The sequence below is a fragment of the Trichosurus vulpecula genome, chromosome 4 (assembly GCF_011100635.1).
Source record: "Trichosurus vulpecula isolate mTriVul1 chromosome 4, mTriVul1.pri, whole genome shotgun sequence".
Classification (NCBI taxonomy): Eukaryota; Metazoa; Chordata; class Mammalia; order Diprotodontia; family Phalangeridae; genus Trichosurus; species Trichosurus vulpecula.
In genome coordinates, this window is record NC_050576.1 from 430671722 (window position 1) to 430697259 (window position 25538).

At 45.4% G+C, this 25538-nt stretch overlaps 1 protein-coding gene across 1 annotated transcript in view; it reads left to right on the forward strand.

The window, feature by feature from the left end:
* Positions 1-10476: 10476 nt before the first annotated feature.
* CROCC2 (ciliary rootlet coiled-coil, rootletin family member 2) overlaps positions 10477-25538 on the forward strand; it is a 124574-nt gene continuing 109512 nt past the window's right edge. Inside the window, exons 1-3 of the mRNA XM_036757719.1 lie at positions 10477-10561; positions 11599-11744; positions 25165-25338. Of these exons, the coding sequence (XP_036613614.1) occupies positions 10492-10561; positions 11599-11744; positions 25165-25338 (390 nt within the window). The 5' untranslated portion in view covers positions 10477-10491. The remainder of the gene's footprint in view (positions 10562-11598; positions 11745-25164; positions 25339-25538) is intronic.

Below are 25538 nucleotides of genomic sequence, written 5' to 3' on the forward strand. Positions count from 1 at the left end.
TGCCAGAAACCACAGGAAACAGATAAATCATAGGGTGAGGGTTTCCCAATGTCCACATACCTGGGTCTGTAGTGGATGGAGGTCCTGAAGGATGAGTTGCACTAGAGGGCTGCTGAGGTCCTTCCCAAATCTCAGATCCTGTGATCTCCATAGCTACTGGACAGTTAGGGGATCAGTAGGGTAATGCCCAGCTACAGCCCTTTTTATTTTTAATTAGGCCAAACCCCAGGACTAAAAGTGCCTGAGTTCACCAATTCTAATACTTAGGAGATTCAGTGACTGGTGAGCCTTAGCCCTCTGTGCAAGAATGAACATCAGACACCTCAACCCCTCAGGATGAGGAACAAAAGAAAGATAATACAGTAGCCTGAGCCCAGCTCATGATCTCTCCCTTATCCCTGAGTGGGGCAACTGGTCCCTCTGTCCATGGTATGGGCTCACTCTCTTTCCCTGCCCCCTGGTCTAGTCTGACAAGGTCAAGTGTGACTAGACCTAGCTTGGGGACATGGGCTCCTCTGGCCAAGGCATGAGGTGTCTTATGTATGCCCTCACAAAGAAGGATGGGACACAGGTCCTAGGACAGGACTAAACACAGACCTCATTGCAAAGATTCCGCTTAATCAGGGCAGCCAGGAATAGGGCAGATTCCTCTCTGAATTCTTCCTTTGGGGAGTCCATCTGGCTTTTGGCACATTGGTCCACTCTGTCTGCCTCTTTTCAATCCAGGAGCTGACTCACCGTCCAGAAAACAGAGGACCTGTCTCTGACTGAGCTCTGCTCTTGTCTAAGTTCCTGGATCTAATTGGCAATCCCAAGAAGCTCTCTGAGTTCTGAGCCCAAACCCTCCATGATCTCCAGTAAGGGGATTCCTCCATTAGCAATAGCGTCACATGGTGAGGCCCTGCCCTTTCCCTTCATGGACCTCCCTGATAAGTGAAATATGACCAGGACAACTTTGGCGTGGCCACCTGGGAATTCTCAGGATGGAATGGCCAGTACAGTTCAATCTGAGCCAGGAGTGCAGCTGGCCATTCAACTGGGCCAGAAAATTGTTCCAGAATCTGAAACCACCTTCCCCAGACTGGGAGACCATGTTCCCAGTCTGTATCCAGCAATTTGAGCACCCAGGGCAAGCAGGACGAAGCACAACCTCAAATCAACTCTGCAATTCATCATGTGAAAGTAACATAAGTCCTTAAGACCAGTTCAGTTGGGCGAGAAAGGGAACCAGTTACTACAATAATGATTTCCCTTTTATTTAGCTGGAACCTTTGTCCAGGCTGTAATAGGCAGTCGGAGAGAAAATTTACAGAGGTGATCTATCAGTATGTGGATCTCAGGTCCAGCATTGAGAAGAAAAAGAGCAAAGTGGATTTTGTTTAAGAAATCTCAATGTTATTTTGATGAACTTACTCTGGTACAAAGATCCAAATGGCACCAGATTTATCCACAGATACTTGTTCATGGGGTCACAGATTCAGATTCCCTAGAATCCACAGATTCCCTAGAAGTCCCCATGTCCAATCTCCTCTTTTTACAGATGAGGAAACTGAGACACAGAGAGGCGATGTGATTTGCCCAGGGTCATATGGCTAGTAAGCATCTGAAGTAGGATTTGAACTCAGGTCTTTCTGACCCTAAGTCTGTCATCCCATGTAAGAAATTGACCAGATGTTCTGGAAGGTCTCTTCTAGCTCCAGATCTGATAAGGAGATTCAGGTGGTTCTGCCCCTGCTGGGCTTGTTCAAGTAAGAGACAGCTAGAGGTGGTCATTTGCCGGGAGGGAGTTCTCAGCTCCTCCAGGAGAGGCTGGGGGGGGGGGGCGGTGTGGCAATCCTGGGCTTCTCCAGGAGAGGCTCTGGGAGTGGGGGGAGGGCAGGCCTGGGCTCCTCCAGGGGAAACTAAGAGGATGCTGGGCTCCTCCAGGAGAAGTTCTGGGGGGGGGGGTGTCCTGGGCTCTTATAGGAGAGGCTAAAAATGGGGACCTGAGCTCCTCCAGGAAAGGCTGGGGGAGGGGGCCTGAGTTCCTCCAGGAGAGGCTGAAGGCAGAGACCTGAGCTCCTCCAGAAAAGGCTTGGTGGGGGGGGGGGTCAGTCCTGGACTCCTCCAAGAGAGGCCGGGGGTGGGGGTGGGGGTGGGGCGGCGAGATGGGCTGGGCTTCTCCAGGAGAGACTGGGGGGCAGTCCTGGGCTCCTCCAGGAGGGGCTCAGGAGTGGGAGGGGGGGCTGGGCTCCTCCAAGAAAGGCTGGGGGGTGGGGGAGATGGGCTGGGCTCCTCCAGGAGAAGCTCTTGGCAGGGCTGGGGGGTGGGGAATCTTCCTGGCTTTGACATTGAGCTCAGTCGGCCTCACCCGAGGAGCAAGGATCGGGCAGTGCCTCCCGGCTCCAGCTGCTGCTGACGTCAGCAACACCGAGAGGAGCGCCGGAGATGCCTCCAGCTCCCCTCAGGCCCTGAGTGTGCGGGGCGAGCAGCAGCAGCAGCTGGAACCCATTACCCTGGCAGCGGCTTCTCGGCCACGGCTTTGCTAATAAGTGACCTACTGTAAACGTTAGCAATGACTGAAGTTTATGAATGTGGAGCTGCTTTCCCGTTAACATGTGGCGCCTCCGATACCCTGGGGTGAAGGGGAGAAGGGAGGAGGAGGAGGAAAAGGGGATGGAGGAGGGGAGAAGGAAGACACGAGATGGGGAAAGAGAAGGAGCAGAAAGGGGGGAGGGGAGGAGGGGAGGGGAGAAGAAAGGAATAAAGGAACGGCTTTGTTCGCTGGGAGGGCCGTCTCTGCAGAAATGTCTGTGTGCCCGGCACACTGAAAGAACCCCAAGCTCCTGGCTTGCACAGAGCTGGAGGCGGGCTTGGAGCTCCTCAGGTTCCAAATCCCTTATTTTACAGGGAAAGGAAACCGAGTCCCAGGGAGGTTCAAAAGATTTGGGATCCTAGAATTTTGAGCTAGAAGAGGTCTTGGAGACCATCTAGCTCAGGGGCTCTGAACCCCCGAGGGGCTCATAGACAGGTTTCTGAGGATCCATGAGCCTGAATGGAGAAAGCATGTTATCTTTATTTTCACTAACCTCTAGTTACCTTTATAATCCCATTTCTTTTACTTTAATGCATTTAAAAACATCATTCAGCAAATGGCCAGAGGGGGCCAGGATGCACAAAAGCTTAAGAATTTCTGGTCTAGTTCAATCACTTTACTTTGAAGCAGAAAAAACTGAGACCCTGGGAAGTGACTTGTCCATAGTCATACAACTACTACATTAAAGAACTGGGATTTGAACCCAGGTTTCTGCTGACCTCAAGTCAAGGTCCCCTTCCTTTGCATAGGATCACATTTTGTGGGTATCCAGTCCTCTCCCACTTTGGGGGGTCTGGAGAAAGGTCTGCAGTGAGACCTCACTCTCTGGTCAAGGGTAAATGTCCCCATGTCTGGCCATAGACATAAGCTGCCATCCAGTGCAGTTGGCTGTTTAAAACATACAACAGGATTCCATCCTTTCACTGCCTTCTCTTCTCCATCCCTTTATGGCCCCCCACTAGAGGTCCCCTCTAGTGTTCTCATCCATAGTGTCTGCCCCCCACTACCCACTCCCCCACATCGTTCACTGGGCCTTTCTGTCAGAGATTTAATAATATGCGTGCCAAGGCTCAAAGAAATGCAGCAGGGAAGCTCCCAGCCCCCAGTATTGGCAATGCTCACCCAGCCTCTCCTTTATCTACTTGGTTGACTCTGGCATTTCTTACAGTGGCAGGGATCCCACCAACCCAACCCCACACACACATACAAACATATACACATGTGCACACACATGAATATGTACCGTTAGGTATGTAAACGTTCACTGGGGACCTGTAGTTTCGCTGAGTCATGGCTGTCCCTCCTTTACAACTTAGTGCTTTGGAGGGAAGACTAGAGGCAACCCAGAAAGAAAGATGGGGAGGCTTTGGGGCAACCAAAAAGGCTAAGTGACTTGCCCAGGTTCACACGGACAACACCACAGGAAGGAGGACTCTCTATCCACTGAGCCATACTGTATATAAAGATCAATCAATAAATCAATTTTTATCATTTATTGTTATATCATAATAATAATAGATTATTATTATTTATTGAGTACCTACTATGGGCCAGCAACGGAGCAAGATATTGATGATACAAGGAGAAAGAAAGAAATGATGTTCTGTCATTTTCAGACATGTCCAACTCTTCAGGATGCGTCCGGGGTTTTCTTGGCAAAGATACTCAAGTGGTTTGCCATTTCTCTCAAGGAAAGAAGGAAAGAGGGATGGAGGGAGGGAAGGAGAGAGGGAAAGAGAAAAGGGAAAAAAGAAGAAAAGAAGGAAAGAAAAAAGGAAGGATGGAAACATGTTTATTGATCACTTACCATATTCCAGGAACCATGCTACATTAAAGTGTTTAGCAAGTTCCTGGCGCATAGTAGGTGCTGTAGAACTGCTTATTCTCTACCTACTAAGCGTTGGAAATACAAAGAAAGCCAAGAACAGCCCCTGCTTTTAAGGAGTTTGTAGTCTAATAGGGAAGACAACATCTGAACAAATATAAACAAAGCAAACTCTATGCCAAGGAAAAAAATAGGAAGTAGTTAACAAGAGAAGGAACCAGAATTAAGGAAGGTTGGGGAAGGCTCGTGTAGAATGTAGGATTTTAGCCAGGATTTGAAGGAAGCCAGGGAGGCCAGGAGGTAGAGGTGAGCAGGGAGAGCAAGGGCCCTGGACTGAGCCATGGAGCGTCCTATTTGGGGACAGCCAGAAGGCCAGTGTCACTGGATTATAAGATGTGTGGAGGAAGGGAAGGAAAGCTAGGATGAGACCAGGTCAGAAGGGCTTGGAAAGCCAAATTTAAGACTTTATATCTGATTCTGGATATTCTAATAGGGTGGCTCAGATGAGGGGCTTTACATTCTGAATGGTGATACAAGTATGTGTACGTATATATTCACATATACATACCTCTGTATACATACATGCTTGGTTGTTGTTCAGTTTTATCAGTCATGGCCAACTCTCCAGGACCCCATTTCTTGGCAAGGAGACTGGAGTGTTTGTCAGTTCCTTCCCCACCTCATTTTACAGATGAGGAAACTGAGGCAAATAGGGTTAAGTGATTTGTCCAGGGTCACACAGTTAGTAGGTGTCTAAGGCTGGATTTGAATTCAGAAAGATGAGTCTTCCTGACTCCAGGCCCAAACTCTATCCACTGTGCCATCTAGCTGCCTGTATATATATGTATGCATATATATATGCATGTATATATACATATGTATATATGTTTGTACATACAGAATAAATATAATATATTACACACATAGTCACACATTTAACTACCATGTGATCCCAAACCCAGGCAGCCTAAAACCAGGCTTTGGGGATGCCTCCCTCAGTCTCAAGAATTCCAAGGACAGTTCAGGTGCTTGGACTCAAACTTCCCAATGGGTCACTCCCACTGGAAACAGGCACACATTTCCCCAGCTGCATTTCCACTCATGACTTCCTGAAGGGTCAATGTCCAGGCCATCAGGGAGCTTAGGGTCCAGGGTATTCATTTCTCCTTCAATTGCTTTTCTTTGGCATCTTTCTGTCCCTGCCCAAACCTTCTGATGCTGCCCTTGATATGCTTTCCAGCACAGCCACCCATTGGCCCATGGGCTGGGCTGGTCATTCCTTCCTTTGTTTTTTGACCCAACACTGAAGTAGAGGCCAGGGTAGGCCCAATCTGTCAGTCAGTCAACAAGCATTAAGCACTTTCTATCTGCTCAAGCATGGGAGATACAAAGGAAGGCGACGGTAAGACTTGCCCTCAAGGATCTAATGGAGACAACATAGAAATAACGAGACCCAGGAAAGATCTGTGGAGTAGATGGACAGTCGGATCAGAGGGAAGGCACTGGGGGGCAGGAGAAGAGAAAAGTCCTAAGAAAGTCAGGGAAGCTCGGAAGTGGAGCTGAGGAGAGAATTCCAGGCCTGACAGACAGCCGGTGAAAATATAGAGAATCAGGTCATGGAGAGTCTTGTGAAGAGAACAGCAAAAGGGTTGGTTAAGTGACTCAGAGAGTGTGTGGAGGAGAGGAAAGAAGGAGAAGCCTGGAAAAGGAGGAAAAGGCCAGGCTATAGGGAGCTTTAACAGACAGAAGGTTTTGTATCGGATGCATAAGAGTACAGAACCAGGGGGCTGATTGAAATATGTTGGGGTTGGGGCAGAGGGAGGAGCAAGGCAGGGTTGACATGGTGAGATGCCCTTTAGGAAAATCGCTTTGACATCTAAGTGAAGGATGGCCTGGAGTGAGGCAGCTAGACCAGCCGGAAGGCTATTGCCACAGTGTATGCATGGAGCAATAAAGGGCTGAGCTGGGGTGGGGGGCCATGTAAGGGGAGAGGAGGGGACTCTAGTGATTAGTGATGCCGTGATGGTGAGAATAGCAAGATTTGGCGACAGATTGGCTCTATGGAGTGAGAGAAACAAGCAGGACACTAAGGTTGTGGGCGTGGGGACCTGGGGGTGGGCATGACAATGCCCCCCACGGTAATAGAAAAGCTAAGCAAGGGGAAGAGTTTGGAGGAAGGGGAGCAATAATGAGCTGTTTGGTATATGTCAGGTGTGGGGTGCCCATGGGACAGCCAATTCAAGATGCCCCAAAGTCCTGGCCCGTCATCCACACAGTCACTCCCCAGCCCCTCTTCTCCTCTTTCTGTGTTAGCTGAATCTTGTTTGATATGTGTGCCATTTATGAACAAGACTGGCTTATGACATGGGGCCAAGGGCTGGACATTGGGACACAGATATAACCCTGTCACCCCCTGGCTAAGACCAGGGTGACCCAAATTCAGGAGCACGAGGAACACATGTTGGAGCAGTATTTGTAGTAAGCTATCCTCCCCTAGGCCCTCTGCCCCCAAATAGTACAATTTTACATACATGTGTGCATACACACACACACACACACACACACACACACACACACACACGCCCTAAAATCTTGGTTGTGCTTTGCCTGCTTACCTCTAAGATCTTCAAAGGCAGGAGCAGGTCTGGTTGTCTTGGTACCTGCCTCACCATTTGAATATAGCAAGAAGAGACAGGACTCCAAGACAGGATGGATTCAGGGTAGAGTTCTCATTCTGACTAGCCTAGTGACCCTGAGGAAGTCATTGCACTGGCTCACCAGACCTGTTTCCTCCTCAGTAATAAAAGGGACCACACTGCTTAAAATCCCCCGGCTCTTTGGGAACACTTGAAACATGCTACAGATAACAATGGCCACCAGCCAGCCAACTTTGGGGGGCTCTACACCCACTTTCTCATTGGGTTTTTTCTACATCCTTTGGATGACAATACAGCTCTCGTGATCCTCACTGAACAGATGAGGAAACAGAGTCTACTGGACAGACATTGACTCCTACGGTCAGCAGAGCTGGCATTAGAAGGCCTGGCCTAGAATGCCAAGGATGCCAGCTGCCTCCATGCTCAAGCTTCACACAGCACCTTGCCCTACATAGGGCTCATTATCATGGTTTGCTGTTGTTTTCCATTAGTCCACCCACATGAGATTCATCTGGACCAAACAAAGGTTCTCTCTTAAAATACAAATGCTCCTGCTAGGAGGAATGGCTTGAGAATCAGGGAGTTTGAGTTCTCAAAGAATCCTGGGATCTGAGTTGACGGAAAAGAAAAACTGAGGCAATTCACAGAAAGGGACCCCAGGGCTGTCATTCTAGAGCCAGAAGAGACCTGAGAGGTCATCTAATCCAAACTTCACATTTTTCAAAGGGGGAAACTGAGGCCCAGAGACATGAAGGGGTCTACACAAGGCAGTATGGGGCAGAGCCTAGATTTGAACTTGGGTCTTGTGACTCCAAGATCCATATTCTTCCTACTGCACCATGAAGGTGCACTATGAGGAACAGACAGAACCTGCACTAGAACCCAGGGATCCTGACTTCCTGTTTGAATTCAGGCTGCCACACTATGTCAGAGTAAAACTGAGGAAAGGAGATGAGGATTATGTGGAAGCTGGGAAGTGTTTGCCCTAAAGAAGAAAAAGCTGGGGGTGAGAGTTACTATCTTCAAGAATTGGGAGGGTTTTCACCCAAAAGACATTATGGATGGACTTGTACTATTTGCCCTGGGAGGTCAGAATCTGGAGCAATGGGCAGAAGTCTCGAAGAGACCAGTTTAGCCTTGACATCAGGACAAACTTCCCAATTATGAGAGCTGTACCAAAGGGGAATGGGCTACCTTGGGAGGTGGGGTATTCTCCTCTCATTGGAGGTCTTCGGGCAGATACTGCATGACCCCTTGTTAGATATAGTGCAATGGGGGCTCTTTGGGGAGTGTGGATCAAACTGGAAAGTCACTGAGATTTGAAATTCAGAGATTTGGGGAATGGGGCTCGCAGAGACCCCTTTATCCCCATCAGTAACCGAGAGAGAGAGAGACAGGGAGAGAGAGAGAGAGAGAGAGAGAGAGAGAGAGAGAGAGAGAGAGAGCCTAGCAATCAGGATTTCATGAAAATCAGAAGAGAAATGACTGAAGGAGAAGGTGGTGTCTGCCCTCCAGAGGCTCAAGTCTGTTTGGGGGTTCTTTGTAAAAGACCATGACCTAGCAGAGATGCCCATTAGACCATGGCAGATGACAAGCCCCCTTTCCTGAGTTCAGTGAAAGGTTGGAACTCAGCAATCAAAGGAAAAACACTGGATGTGGAGTAAAACACCCTGGGTTCAAGCTTGGTTCTGCTATTTACTAGCTATATGACATTGAACAGTCACTTCCCTTCTCTGGGGCTTGGTTTCTTAATCTGGAAAATGAAAGGTTTAGTCTAAATGACCTCTAAGGTCCCTTTCAGTTCAATATCCATGATGCCAAGATTGGTTTCTGGGCACTGCCTCACAGGGGAAGTGTTAACTTGCCTAGTCACATATCTGTTGACTATTGGCTTGGCAGAGACGTGCACTATGGAGGGGGAGGAGGGAATGTTTGTCAGCATATGGGGATGACTAGGAGCTCCTGTAGGAGGAAGGGGATATGGTCCTTGCCCAGTTCTGTCTGTTTGCTTTGACTGTAAATTGTGCCTTAGAGCTAAGATGCCAGAGTAAAGGGCACTGAGGAAACCTGTTTGTCAATTATACACCATGTGGCCCCAGAACATTCCCTTGGCACCCAGAGCCCTTGGGAGATATTTTCCAGGAAATGGGAATGGAAAGAAGTTCCCTAGCCTCCAGCCTAGTTTTGTTGTGCATGGCTTCCAAGGAAGGAAGGAAGAAAGGAAGAGAGGGAGGAAGGGAGGGAGGGAAGAAGGAAGGAAGGGAGGAAGGAAGGAAGGAAGGAAGGAAGGAAGGAAGGAAGGAAGGAAGGAAGGCAAGGAGGGAGGGAGGGAGAGAGAGAGGGAGGGAGAGAGGGAGGGAGGGAGAGAGAGAGGGAGAGAGGGAGGGAGGGAGGAAGGAAGGAAGGAAGGAAGGAAGAAAGAAAGGAAGGAAGGAAACAATCACTTCTTAAGCATGTTCCATGCACTCTGGTAAGTGCTTAACAATTATTATCTCATTTAATAATCTGTAAAATTATCTAGTTTGATAATTGGGAAGAAGCCTTCTTTGCAGCCCTTGAGTCCATATAAGAACAAACTGGTTGCTTTTAGGTAGCTATTTTGCAAAAACCAAACCGATCCTGACTTTATCTCTTTTCTTTCTCCTCCCACCTATCAGCTCTCTCCTTCCACATTTTCCCTGGTTCTGGGGAATGTCTAAAAGACTTCAGGCCTCCACTGCTCCCCCTCCTCCCCACCTAGGACCCAAGACTCTAACCAGAGGATCATGAAAATCAGACTTCATTCCAGATGAACCACTTGGGAAAATGAATGCCTCCCCCTCTTCCCTGGTGCCTTCTTTCTCTTTTCTTCAGCAAGGAGTGATGGAAAGAATGCTGATTTGGAGCTAGTGCCCTCTGCTCACATCCTGCCTCTGACACTTACTGGTTGTATGACCCTGGGCAAGTCACTAAAACCTTTCTGTGCCTCAGTTTCCTTATCCATAAAATGAGGATTTGCTAGTCTCTGGTGCACCTTCAAGCTCTCGATCTTTGCTCCTAGGAAGTTTCTCCACTCCTCTGGGCATGCTTGTCCTTAGCTGTAGACTAAAGGGTAGAACAAGGCGATCTCTGAAGTGACTCCCATCACTAAATGTATGATGCTGCATCCTGACTCCCTTCCATTCCCATTCATGTTTGAGGCAGAGGTGAAAGATGAGTCCTTGGAGAAGATAACATTGCTTAGCTCCAATCAGTAGATGGGGATCCCTTTATGACACATGAACTAAGACCACCTGGCTGGCCTCATTAGTCCTGGTGGCTTATGGGAGGATTTGGTCAAACCATAATGCCAAAGATGGTTGCATACTTTTCAGAAATTAGAAGACACAGTCCTGAGCCCAGAGGCCAAGAGAGAAGACAGAACCCTGACGGTCCAGGGTGAAGGTGGACAAACCATGCCCATACCTGTCCCTGCCAGGATTCGACAGATTGTTACCGGCAATCTGGTGGAGGACCCTCTCCAAGGTAAAAAGTGGGAGGTCTCCTGGACCTAAGGACACAACCTTCCTACTCTCCATTCCACCCTGAGCTATCTCCTTCCGGGCATTCCATCTCTCATCCACTCCTTTGCTTGGAGTGGAAACATATCCCCGCTCCAAGATGGCGATTCATTGACCCACATAGTGTCACCTACTTAAGGCCTCCCCACATTCGCCCCTGAAAAAGCACTTTGAACTTACTTTGTATATTTTTGCATTGACTTATCTGTGGACATGTCTCCCACAGCAAACGGTAAGCTCCTTGAGGACAGGGCCCGGTTCATTGTTGTCTCTGTATCCCTTTTCTCCAGCGCAGGGCCTGTTACCAGTGGGTGCTTAAGAAATGCTTGTTGGACAGAAGGATAGTCAATAAGAATTACAGGGAAGTTCCCATGAACCCACTGATGCAGCCAATAAGATTAAACAAACAAACAAACAAACAGGGAAATAGAGTCATTTCTGCAGCTTGACAAGTTTATCCTGGGATGGCCATGGGGCTGCCAGTCCTCAAGGGAGTTTCATTTATCGTGTTTGAACCAAATCTCCCTCATGCACTGTCTTGCCACTAGAACCTGACCCTGTTAGCAAACAAGAAAGGAAAAAAAAAACAGTCTCGAGTCAGTGGCCAATTTGGCATCAGTTCGTTTGTTTTCATGTCTCTGCAGCCTTTGGAGAGGCCCCTGGGGAATCCTCAATCCCGGGCTGGGTCATGGTGGCTCCCCTCCCCCCCAACCCCCATTAGTCATTTATGTTTGACTCATTCCTCTCCAGGGCCTCCAGACACAGTTTTCACTACCCCACCCTGACCCCCAGGGAAACAAAAGACAAAGTCCTCCTGGCCAGGATCTTCTCAGTATCTCAAGGCCCAGGTTGTTCAGAAGTTTGCTTCTAATCCAGGGGTCTGAATTCAAAGGCAAAAAACCTCTACCTGCCCCAGAGACAAGGATAGAGCACTGCAGGAAATGCTCTCCACCTTTTTCTGGACTTTATCCGATAGTGATTCCATCTTCTCTTTGTCATTAGGCCTCTGGGAAGTATCTTCTGGAGTCAGTGTGCAGGAAGAAAATCAGCTCTTGCAGGGTGAGCTCTCAAGGCTCGAGGACCTCTTGGCACAGACTCGAGCTGAAAGGGATGAGTTTGCCAGCAAACACCACGCGGTCAGTGAGAGGGTAAGAGAACACTCCAAGTGAAATCCATTGTCATTCACAGGGAAGGAGGTTGGGGAGAGTCACCTGTGTCTAACCACATCTTCTTTGGATTCCTAGACACTCAATCTGGAAGGGACCTTAGAGAACATTTACTTCAACATGCTCATGGCTATTACTACTACTATGGAAGAGGAAACTGAGACACAGAGAGGGGGAGGGGTTTGCCTGAGGCCACATGGGCTAATTCATGTCAGAGCTCAACCCAGTCCTGCTAACTCTTAGCTTAGTGCTCTGTCCATCACATCTCGACGTCCTCATGTCTTTTTGGAATACATTTGATTGATGTCTTTGGTCTGTCTTCATGGCACAATAAATAGGTGCTAGGAGGAATGGGAAAAGCCTACCTTCCCTCTCTGGCTCGAGCCTGCCCTTGTGACAAAAAAAATCACTAATATGCCAGCCAGATGTGAAATCATACAGTTATTAAAACTTTGTCCTGGTCATCTCTGCCGTGAGGATGGAGAGATACTTCATTATTTCTTTTTTCTTGGACTCAAAATGTTTTTTAGTCATTGAACAGTTCGCCTTTTAAAAAATGTTCTTATTGACATTTTCTGCTTCTTCTATCGCCATAGTATCCCATATATCCTTCCCCTTCCCCTCTCCAAGAGCCATCCTATATAACAAACAATATTTTTAGAAAGAATAAAACAAGTCAGTGCTACTGATCAATACATTGGAAAAGTTCAAAAGCCTGTGCAGTGTGTAATCCCTGTGGATCCCCTACCTCCACCAAGGGATGGGTTGGGGGTGTCCTCTCATCTCTCTTCATTCCAATACCGTTTGATCTTTATAATTTTGATACATTCACTCTTAATCTTTTGATGCGTTGCTATTCTTTCCTTTCACATTGTAGTCCCTGAGTGTGTTATTTTCTTGACTCTGCTGACTTCACTCTGTATCAGTTCATGTAGATCTTTCCATGCTTCTCTGTGTTCATCACATGTATCATTTCCTTCATTACAGTCATATTCCATTACATTCATGTACCACAATTTGTTTAGCCACAATGGGCATCAACTTTGTTTCCAAAAAAGGGCTGCTATAAATATTTTGGAGCATTTGGGGACTTTTTTCTTTTCAATGACTTTCTTAGGGTATAAATCTAGTAATGGAGTCTCTGGTTCAAAGGATATGGACATTTTAGTCACTTTATTTGCATAACTCTAAATTGCTACCCAAAATAGTTGTACTATTTCACAGTTGGACTAATAACGTATTAATGCATCTGTCTTTCCACAAATCCTCCAACATTGATTGTTACCAATTTTTTGATCATTTCTGCCCATTGGCTAAGTGGGACGTGAAATTTCAGGGTCGTTTTGATTTGCATATCTCTTATTATTAGAGATTTGGAGTAATTTTTCATGTGGCTGTGAATATTTTTCTGTTCTTTTGAGAACTGTTTATTCATATCCTTTGACCATTTATCTATTGGGGAAATGGCTATTAGTCATACACAAACATACATATTTACTTATTTGTTTGTTGTGTATTTATTTTGGTTACCAAATCCTTATTAAAGAAATTCAATACAAAGATATTTTCCCATTCAACCTTTTCCCTTCTTATACTAGACACATTAATGTTGTCTATGCAAAAGGTTTTCAGTTTTAGGTAATTAAAGTTATCTGTTTGATCTTTTGTAATTGCCTTCATCTTTTATTTAGTTAAGAATACATCTCTTAACCATAGCTATGAGAGGTACATAATCTATTTCCTTCTAATCTCTTTATCGTATGATCTTTAATGGATCATGTATCCATTTTGAATGTATTGTGGAATGTGGTGTAAGATGTTGGTCTAAGCCTAATTTCTGACAGACTGCTTTCCGGATTTCCCAGCAGTTATTTGTTCTTATCAAATAGGGAGTTTCCCCCTGTCTAACTTATACTTTCAGCTTTTTCAAACACTGCTTATTGAGTTCTATTGTTTCTGAATCTCTTTTGTCTAATCTACTCCATTGATCTACCTTTCTATTTTTAAGTGATACCAGATGGTTTTGATAATTTCTACTTCATAATAGAGTGTTAAGTCTGGAAGTGCTATTCCCCTCTTCGTCCTTACTTCTTTCCGTCATTTCCCTTGACATTCTAGATCTTTTGCTTCTCCAAATGAATTTTGTTATTATTCTATCAAGCTCTGTAAAGTATCCCCTTGGTAGTTTTATTGGTATAGCATTAAAAGTATAAATTAATTTTAGTAGGATTGCCATTTTTATTATATAGGCACAGCCTAGCCCTGAGCACTGAATATCTCTCCAACTATTTAGGTTGTTCCTTATTTCTTTAAGGAATGCTTTATAATTCAGTCTCTACAAGTCTTATGTGCCCTTTGGGAGATTGGCTTCCATATATTTTAAGCATTTTGTAGGTTTTTAGAATGGGATTTCCCTCACGATTATTGTTTCTTGTGTTTTGTTATAATTATATAGAAATGCTATTTTTTGAGGATTTATTTTGTAGCCTGCAACTTTACTGAAGCTATTAATGATCTCATCTTTGCTGATTTCCTGGGCTTTTCCAAGTAAACCATCAAATCACCAACAAACAGGGATAGTTTTATTTCCTCTTTACCTATCTTAATACTTTTAATTCCTTTCTCTTGTCATATTGCTATTGCTAGCATTTCCAGAGCTTTATCAAATGATAGTGGGGATGGTGAGCATCCTTGTTTCACTCCCATATTTTTTGGGAGAAGTTCTGTTGTATCCCCATTGCCTATGATATTTTGGCTTTAGATAGATGCTCTGTATGATTTTTAAATCTCTCTATGCCGATATTTTGTGATATTTTTAGCATGAAAGTATTATACTTTGTCAAAGGCTTTTTCTGCATCTATTGACATGATTGTGTAGTTTGGGAGGTTTGGGTTTTTCACATGATTAATTATATTGACTGCTTTTCTAATGTTGAGCCATCCTTCCATCCATGGTATAAACTCCACTTGATCATAATGAGTAAGTCCTTGGAAAAATGCTGTACTCTGCTTGATGAGATAGTGTTTAAAATCTTTGACTCAGTGTCCATTAATGATAGTTGCCTATAGCTTTCTTTCTGTATTTTATCTTTCCCTGTTTTGGGTACTAGGACTATATTTTTTCTCATAAAAGGATCCTGGTGGGTTCTTTCTCAATTTTAAGAATAATTTGAAAATTATTGAGGTTTTCTCCCCTTTGATAGTTTCTTTACAACTTGACGTATTTCCTTTTCTGAGATCAGGCTATTTAAGATGTCTATCTGGTCTCCTGATAGTTTGGATATTTTCTATTTTGGAAAGCATTCCTCTGTTTCTTTTATGTTCTCACTTTTTGTTCTGCATAATATGTTCTGATTATTCTTTTTTATTTCTTCTAGTTTTTTGTCATTTTACCTTAATCATTTCCTATTTTATTGATTTGATATTCTGCTCTCTTCTTTTTAATAGATTATAAACCCTTAGATTTATCAATTTTATTAGTCTTTTGAAAAATAGCTTTTAGTTTTATTTATCATTTCCATGTTTTTTTAATTTCTAATTTATTTCCCCTTAACTTTTAATATCTCATCTTTTGTGTTTATTTTAGGTTTATTTAGTTGTTCACTTTCTAATTTTAAAATGCACAATTAATCTTCTCTTTTTCTATTTTGTTAGTGTATGATTGTAATGATATCATTTTACACTTGAGCGCTGCTTTAGCTGCATCCTAGAAATTTTGGTATATTACTTCATCATTATTGTTTTCTTAACATAGTTATTAATTGTTTCTATGACTTGTTCTTTGACCCACTCATTATTTAAGATTTCATTATTATTAAGTCCTCATTTGGGTCTATATTTTTTGTTTGTGGTCCCTAAGCAAGTTTTTTTTTTCTTGTTGCACTATGGTTTATAAAAGATGTATTGAGTATTTCTTTCTTTTCACAATTTTGCAAGATCACTGTGCCCTAATACATGGTCAGTTTTTGCAAAGGTTGTATGTGGTGCAGAGAAATGTGTATATCCTTTTGCCATACCATTTAAGAGAAGACCTTTAACTCTAGTTTCTCCAGAAATTTGTCATGTTCCATATTTTCCATTTCATTTTTCTATTAGGCTTGTCCAAAACTGATAGAGAGATATTGAAGTCTTCTGTCACTGTCATTCACCTACTTGCTGTGCCCCATACAAAATAATATGCCTCTTGTCTCTCCATTCACACATCCTGGAACAGGTCCTCATTACCCCTTGCCTGAACTATTGCAACAGCCTCCTAATTGTCTCCCTGATCCAAGTCTTTCTCTGTTCCAATCCATCCTCCACTCACTGCCAAAATCATTTTTCTAAAGCATAGGTCTAACCATGTCGACTCCCTGCTCAATAAGTTCCAGTAATTCACTATTACCTCCATAATCAAATATAAAGTACTCTGTTTGATATTTAAAGCTCTTCACAATCTAAGCCCTTCCTACCATTATATTTCATTACACTTTACTGCAGGCAGCTAGGTGATGCAGTATGTAGAGCACTGGATTGTGAATCAGCAAGACTCATCTTCCTGAGTTCAAATCTGGCCTCCTCAGACATTTTCAAGCTGTATGACCATGAGTAAGTCACTTAACCCTGTGTGCCTCAGTTTCCTCACCTGTAAAATGAGCTGGAGAAATGGTATACCACTCCAGCCAAGAAAATCCTAAATGGGGTCACAAAGAGTTGGACATGACTGAAACAACTCAACAACACGCTTTCCTGCCCTCCACACACTCTCTGATCCAGCTATACGAGGTTCTTTTCAGCTGGCCTAGTGTAACCCTCCACCTCTATCGCTGCACTGGCTGTCCTCCATGCCTGCAATGCTTTCTCTCTCTTCATCTCTGCCTCCTCCTAGCGTCTCTTCCTTTCCTCAAGACTGTTCAAATGCCACCTTCTGCAGAAGCCTCGTCCTGGAACCCTAGATGATAATGCCTTCTCCTCTCCAATTACCATCCGCTTCCTCTCGACAATGCATTGGGGAGTGGGACATGGATGCTGAAATATCAAAGAAGACTGAGAGGTACTGGTCTGAGAGGTGGGAGGTGGACCATGACAAAGCACTGCCACAAAAACTTAGAGAGTGTAGAAGATGGGGATTAGCCCTTGCGTGCAAAGGTGTGGAGGCAAGAGATGGAGGCCACTCATATCACACTCTGTCCTGGCTGCTCATCCCTTCTCCTGGCTGTTGGAAATGGAAAGCTTAAGGGAATGGCCACCAGGAAAACTGCTTCCCAGTTGCCCTTTGCTAGCTCGAGCATGTAAAACAAGCTAAGCCCCACCAGGTTGATCTTCATGGGCTACTTGTCACTTTCTGAAATTTGCTGGGACAGTGGGAAAGGATGAATGGCTACATTATGCTGGAAGACTCCCCTCTCTTAGAAGGTCCCATCTAGGAGAGAAGTGATTGTGGATGTGACCCACTAGGCCTTCTCCTCCACTCTGCTATTGGGAGCCATGAGCTCATCTCTCTGAAGTCTTGAATGAATCCCTGAGCCAGAGCCTCTGTCCTGTTCTTCATATCCCAGGTGGCTTCCCTTCTCCCAGGCACCTGTTGCTAGGGGCTACCAGGGACAATCTGCACTATACCATATGAATGAAGCCTAGCAGGAGGCCAATGTTCTTTCTCTGGGGCTTGTCTTGGTCTCTGAGGGAAGATATTGGACCTGCCCCCCTTAAGAAAGTGCTTAAGAAAGTCTAGGATAGCAAGTGGCTGTGAATCCAAGGACCCTTCTAAAGGAGCATATCTCTGGCTACATCTCCATATTTCCTTTAGTACTTCATCTATCAAATGTCTATTATGTGTCAGGAATTGTGCTTAGGTGCGAGGGATACAAATGAAGAAAGGAAGGAAGGAAAGAAGAAAGAAAGGGAGTGAGGAAGGGAGGAAGGAAGAAAAGAAAGAAAGAAAGAAAGAGAGGGAGGGAGGGAGGAAGGAAGGAAGAAAAGAAAGAAGAAAGAAAGAAAGAAAGAAAGAAAGAAAGAAAGAAAGAAAGAAAGAAAGAAAGAAAGAAAGAAAGAAAGAAAGAAAGAAAGGGAGGGAGAGAGGGAGGAAGGGAGGGAGGGAGGAAGGAAGAAAAGAAAGAAAAAAGAAAGAAAGAAAGAAAGGGAGGGAGGGAGGAAGAAAAGAAAGAAAGGGAGGGAGAGAAGGAGGAAGGAAGGAAGGATGGAAGGAAGGAAGAAGGAAAGAAAGAGAATAGAAAAGAAAACAAAAGGAGAAAAATAAAAATTTCTGCTCTCAAAGAGAGATTATTATCTTCATATTATAACTGAGGAAACTGATGCAGAAAGAGATTAAGTGACTGGTCCAGGGTCACACAGCTAATAAGTATCTGAAGCCAGATTGGAACTCAGATCTTCCTGATTCCAGGACCAGCTCTCTATCCACTGGGATACCTAGGTTTCTCTTTAACCAATCCTGTACCACATTCCTGCAGCCCTCCTCCTATGGCAGGGGTCTAGTCCACAGGATGGGGACCCCTGATCAGGAGAGACATTTTTCAAGCATCCTTTGAGGAAAGATCTGGTTTAGGAGTTTTATCCTTTCTGCCTTCCCTGCATCTCCTCCTCCTCTCCTCCACAAGATTGCGTATGAAGGAATCTCGACCTCAGTTCCTGGTACCAAAGGCATCTTTCTGGTCCTGCAATAAAATATCACCCAGAGTGGGAGGATTTGGAGAACAGGGTCCTGTGGGAATAAAAGCCACAAGAATCTCACAAACAGATTACTAAGCTTTATGAGTCAGAGATCTGGACTCAAGATGAGATGCACGGACTATGGAAATAAGACTTAGGAGACCTGGAAACGGAGAAGACACATGGATGGATGGGAATTTGATTGGGAAATGCAGTGGGACTGCAAGGATTCGATAGGTTTGGAGTGGACAGGATTGGAGGAGGTCAGCTGCTGTCTAAGGAAAACAGACCACTGGAGATGGATCTTAAACTTCTGATGGAACAGAACAGAGTGAAAAGAGGACTGGACTTGGCATCAAGAGGTCTGACTTCAAATTCAGGCCCTTTCATTTATCAGCTGTGTGACCATGGACAAGTCCCTTACCCAGCCTTTGTGGATGGCAGAGACCTTCTCCATAAAAGATATTTTCACCCTCTGCCTCAAAGGGTGGTCTCAAGGAAAGAGCTTTGTCAGTCTCAAATCCTCCTATATAATTGTGAGTGGTCATGGTTGTGACCCAGAGTTTCTATGCACATTACAACTCCTTTCTGTCCTTTGGACTAAGGTGGGTAGAAACAAATACTGCCCAAATGACCCCTGAATTGGAAGGGGGAAGGATCCCAAGGAGGAAGAGAATCTTCTGCTGGAGATGTGGCAGTCATTGTACACAGGTTTCAATTGAATGAGTACTACCCTAGAGAGCTAAGGTAACAATGACCAATGAGATTCAACATGCATTTAATAAACCCCTAGTGTGTGCAAGGTATAGCACTAGCCACAGGGATGCAAAGATGAAATGCTGCCCAGTCTCTAAACTCAAGGAACTTCCACTTTCCTTGATGGAAGAGTGGGTACAGCATGGAAACAAGGAGCTTTGCTATAACAGAAAGAACACTGGATCTAAAGCCAAAGGACCTAGGTTCAAATCCTGTCTCTGATATAATAAACATTTATTAAGTACCTACTATGTGCTATGTACTATGCTAAGCACTGAAGACAGAAAAATGAGGCCAAAAACAGTCCCCGTCTCAGGGAGTTCACAGTCTAATGATGCTTACTCGCTGTGTATCCCCGGACAGCTCAATAGCTTCTGGAGACCTTCCAGTTCTAGATCTATAACCCTAAATCACTCTATCTCTCTGGGCCTCAGTTTTGTTATCTGTAAAATGGCCTCTGAGGTCCTTTACCTTTAGCTCTAGGAGCCTATGATCTTGAAATAAGAGAATGTAGAGTGTGGTGAGAGCAAAGGAGATCATGTGCTCAAGAAGAATTTGAGGAGGGAGAGGAAGGACATTTTCTGCTGGGGGAAATGAGGAAGGGCTCCATGCAGGAAGAAGTCCCTGAGCTGAGCTTTGAAAGAAAGAGGATACTAAAAGTTAGAGGTGAGGAGGCAGGGGGAGCAGAATGCACATGGACACAGAGGCAGGAGGTGGAAGGTCAAGGTCAGTTGGCAGCAGGGAGGTCAGTTTGACTGAACAGAGTGGGAAAAGGGAAGATGCCCAAGAATTGGGTGAAGTGAGGGAGGGCTGAGGGATTGCTATTTAACCCTAGAGGGTTCCAGAGGGGACTCACTGAAGCTCTGTGAGCAGGGGATAACACAGTGCCCTTCCAGCTTGCCTCTCTAGCCTTGCTGCACCTTACTCCTCTCCCACACACTATTGTCCAGTCACACTATCACAGTTCTTCACAGATGGGTGTCATTTCCCTCCTCTGTACATTTGGCCTAGTTCTCCCTCATGCCCAGAAGGTTCTCCACCTCCACCTCCACTTCATAGAATACCATAGAGCCTCCAAGACATAAAACAAACAAAACACTGCTTTCTACAGGAAACTTCCTGATAGTGCCCTGTCTTCCTCCTCTATTGTTCAGTGGTGTCCAACTCTTCCTGACCCCATTTGGGGTTTTCCTGGCAAAGATACTGGAGTGGTTCACCATTTCCTGCTCCAGCTCATGTTACAGATGAGGAAACTGAGGCAAACTTGCCCAGGGTCACACAGCTAGTAAGAGTCTGAGGCCAGATGAGTCTTCCTGGTTCCCAGCCCAGTGCTCCATCCACTACACCGTTTAGCTTTGCCAAGAAAACCACAAATGGGGTCATGGACAGTTGGATATGACAATAACACCATGTCATAAAAAAGAACAATTGATCTAAATCACAGACTTTAGCTTTGATCAATCATAGACTTAAGACTAAGTTTGAAAAGTCCTTGGGAAAGAAGTGACATTGCACAGGAATCTGCTCTGCTATGCTGAAGAAACTTGACATCGATAAATGCTCAGGCTAGTAAGAACTGGGTCATTTAAGAAGTTGGAGCAAGCTTGGAATTCCAGCCAAACCTGTTGAAGAAGAGCCACATAGAAGGAAGGAAAGGCCTTAGTTCTGGCCTCAGCCCCTCACTTTAGCTAGAAGAAGACCCTGTGAGCTTCAACCGGGTCAGAGCATCTTGGACTTCCCATCTTCCCATCACACCCTAGTGGTATCCCCAGATCAGCTGATGGCAGGGTCTGCATGGGGAGCCAGAAGCAGATGGGACATGGACTCGTGATTCCACAAGGGGGAGCCCAGCAAAGAAGCCATCCTCTGCCCAGAGAGACTTTTCCCGAGCATCCCACGGCTGGGAGAAAAGGACCTCCAGCCAACAGGCTCTGGGAATCATCCCTTTGCTACATGTGCCCACTTTGCCTTGGACGAAGTACTTGTGGGAATCAGTAACTTTGGGGAATGCTTCCTACCAACCATTTCTACTGTACCACCTCATTAAATACCTCTTTCTAAAAGTACTAGATGGTGCTACAAGGCTTGGAGTCAGGAAGACCTGAGTTCAAATTTGATCTTGGACACTTAGTAACTGTATGACCCTAGAAAAGTCACTTCACCCTGTTTGCCTCAGTTTCCTCATCTGTAACATGAGCTGGAGAAGGAAATGGCAAACCACTTCAGTATCTTTGCCAAGAAAACCCCAAATGGGGTCACGAAGAATTGGACACAACTGAAATGACCAAACAACAAAAGCTATCTGAATTGATAATCTTGGGGCAAGGGCTTTAGCTGCTAGCAGAGACTTACCTCTAGAAAATCTCTGACTCTCTGGGGATCCCTAGAATCCTGAGGGGAAGATTGAGTCTTGCTCTGGGACCTGAGGTGATCAGGACAAGGATCCTTAGAGCCTATGGAACTACAGTTATCTCTGAACATTTCATCTTCCCCTGGCAAATTGTATGTTCCTTGAGGGCAGGGACTAATTCATTTTGGTCTCTGCATCTTCAGCATCCAACATAATGTCTGATGCATTGTAGGTGCTTAGTAAATGTTTGGTTGCCCTGGGAAGAGTATTTTGGAATTTGGACTGAATATGGGAGAGATGGGAGGCACGGAGGCCAATTAGGAGTCTACTTACAATTGTCCCAAGAAAAAAGGTGGTGTGAGGACCTGACTGTAGAGAAGAAATACTTCACTCAGTGAGAGCAAATGAGGTCAGCCCCGAAGAGCGTGTAGGGAGAGTAGAAACAAGAGCCCAGGATGGGCCACTGGCTTCCCACATCCTCACAGCCTCTCCCCAAAGAGGACCCTTGGCTCTGGAGTTGGCTCTGTTTCTTCTTTTTGATTTGGGCAATTCATTTCTAATTGTAGAATCATAGGATTTAGAACTAGAAATGGCATTGTAGTTTACCTCATCCCCCACCCTCCTCTTACAGAGAAAGAGACAAGCCCAGAGAAGGAAAGTAATATGTCCAAACTCACATAGTGATTCACAGAGAAATTTGTTTTCAGTATCTCTTGAGAGAAAGACATGCTTGCCACCCACAAGAGTTTGAGGGTTAGACTTTGTTCTGCCTGACATCAGAGGGTAGAATTGGAGCCAGGAGGGGACATTGCAAACATCAATCAGCCAGCAAGCACCCACTCTGTGCCAGGTACTGTGCTAAGAGCTGGGGATACTCAGGAAGGTAAATACAGGATCCTTGCTCTCAAGGAATGCGCATGCTAATGGGAGAGACCATGAGCTAAGCACAAACAGCACAGACACAGGATGAATGGAAGGTGATTTCAGAGCAAGGCACCAGCATGAACGAGGATGGGGAAAGACCCCCTGTAGAGTGTGGGATTTCAACTACACCTCGAAGGAAGCCAGTCTGGAAGGAGGCAAACAGAAGAGAAAGCTTTCTACCAATTAGAGTTAGGCACAAATGCCAGGGGCTGCCCTGGGAGTGGGTGGGCACACTCCTTAATCAGCTTGGATGACTTAGCAGAGGCTATGTAGGGGAATCTTGATGAAGTCTGGGCTAGACACTTCCTCATAGCCTACAAATGGTCTCTCTTCCTTATAGATTAAGAGAATAGGGCTTGAGTTGGTCTTGCTACTGGCCCCAGAATGAGGGTCCAGTGTGCCTTTCATTAAGGCACCAAGTCATGCCTTCTGCTCATGCTGAGAAAAGCTCTCCTATGCAGGTGCCCCCCCCCACCCGGATGCAGCAGTTCCTCCCTTCTCTTCTGCCAGGGTCAACCAACCAACCGTTCTCACTGCTCTCCAGCCAGGAAGAGGCTCTGTTCTTCACAGACTGTTGAATCTTTCCTGTTTATCTCTGTGTACCATCTCAGAGGGGTGATTGAGCTATTAAACAAAAATTCCTTGGGTTTTGAGATCCCTGCCACATAGATTAATTTATAATTTAGTAATCCTTCCGATTAATTCATTCCCATACTTTCCATTCCCCGTCCAGTTGCTGGTGTTTCTGAATCATGGGTTGGCATATGAGTGGCCGGAAAATGCCTTTGGTCACCCCCTGGCTATCAGGATGTCTCTGGGTTCTGGCAGCAATTTCTCATAAGGGTGAAAACAAGAAAATGATACAACAGAGTGTGGAGAACATTGTCAGCCTCACTAGAGGAAGGACCCCTGCTGCCAAGGCCAGGACCCCACATAGTGTTCTGAACCTGGTTGGGGAATTCCACTCTTCTGCCCTCCCTACAGGCAGCAGGGCAAGGTCTAGAATGAGCTGGCCTTCAGCTCATTGAACTGGGTTCAAATCTTGCCTCAGAGGCTCCCTTACTGTTTGATTATATGGGCAAGTTTCTTCAGTCTCTCTGAGTCTCTGTTCCATTATCTATAAAATGGGATAATAATAACTATGGGAAGATCTAGATTTAGAGCAAGAAGGGACCTTAAGATAGACCATCTAGCCCCATGTTCTCATTACTCTGGAGAAGAGGAACCAGTGGCCACCAAGTTTAAACTCTGTACTCAAGGTCATCGGGGAAGAAGTCTCAAATTGGGCTGGGATGTGAGCTCAGGTGTTCAGACTGCTACACCAGTGTCCTACCACCTGGTTCTCCCTCTGACCTACTACCGATGGGGGAATCAAATGAGAGAATGGAGGTAAAATACCAGGTAAAATTTAACGTACTCTGAAAAAAAAAACAACTAGGTAACAGAAACCCAGTTTCATATAAAAATCTACTTTTCTTTATGTAGCAAAATGTTCATATTTGTTGATTTTTAAAAAGTTTATAATTAAAAAAAATTGAAAAATATATATCAAGACCTTGGCAAATTTAATCATGGGATTCAGAGCTGTAGGAGCCTCAGATGCTGTCTGCCACTTTCCAGATGAGGAAACTGAGGTAAGAGCCCAAGTTCACACAGGTAGGAAGCAGCAAAGCCGAGATTTTAACTCAAGGGTCTTCTGACTTCAAATCCAGGGCTCGTTCCCCTGTACCACACTTCTCTCCTTGGTCATATTTTTAAAATTTCCACCTCCATTCAATTTTACCAGGAATTAGAGGTCTCAGTCACTTGGTGGATACTAACCTGAATCCTCCAGAAATATTTTGCTTCCTGTCCTCATTTATGTTTTTGTGTTCTTTCATTTTGGACGTGATTCCTTCTTTAGCTCTCTGCTAAATTATTGTAGATTTTATTGTGATAGATATAGATGTATACAGATGTATAGAGAAACGTCTACATGTAATAATTACAGATATCTCATATATATATCTGTTACAATAAAATCTATAATAAACCAACAAACACACATGTGTATTTAGATATATAGATCTGGGACACTACATCTGTGATATGTATGTATGTATATGTTAATGCACATACGTGTTGTATATGCATATATACACAGACACACAGACATATATCTATCAGAGGTATGATCTCACGGGTCTAGAGCTACAGGATCCTGGTCCAACATGAAGCTGGTCTAGCATTCTCACTTTACAGATGAGGACATTAAGGCCCATCTCTCCTGCCTCTCCCTGGCCATCATCCATGGAGCACACTGGTGTGCAGTGGACACCCTGTGTCCCATCAGCCACCCTTCGCTAGGGCCACGACCACCCTATGCTCTGCTGCAAGGATGTTAGCATCACCTCTGGCTGCTGCCAACCCTTGAAGAGCTTCCCTGCCCATCTGGGCCCACAGGAAATGCCTGCTCACTAATTCGATCGGTCACACACATTTCCACAGTCTGAGGCACATTTTCCTATGTGGGCTTTGCAGTGAGAGCAGCGCTGCCCTCTTCCCAAGTGACCAGGGGATGCCTCCCCATCCCCCTCCCCCAGTCTGCCTGTCCCCCCAGATGCCTGTAGCCTCGCTGGGGCCCTCGGGGAATGTAGGTATTTCTCTCTGACCCCGCTCCTCTGGAGCCCCCAGTGTCCCTCCGGCGTTCCTTAACCCAGGCCAAGCAAGGGTCCCTGCTTTTTTCAGCTGGACAGGGCACTGACTGTGGAAGCTGGACAGTGGGAGGGAGAGAGCAGTCCCACAATCTGGGAAATGAAGCGCAAACTGGAAGGGGCCGAGAGGGCCAGCCAGCGGAAGCTCCAGGCCTACCAGGAGGGGCAGCATCGACAGGCCCAGCTGGTCCAGAGGCTGCAAAGCAAGGTAAGAGTGGGCGGCAGCCCCAACAGCAGATGAACCACGAGCCCCATCTTCCCTGCATTGCCTGCCCAGAATCATTAAATGGCAGAATCAGAAGGGATTTCCCAGGTGATCTCCCTCTACCCCCTCATTGTACAGATGGGGAAACAGAGGCACAGATAGGTGAGGTTGCCTGAGGCTCCACAGCAGAACTGGGGCTTGAC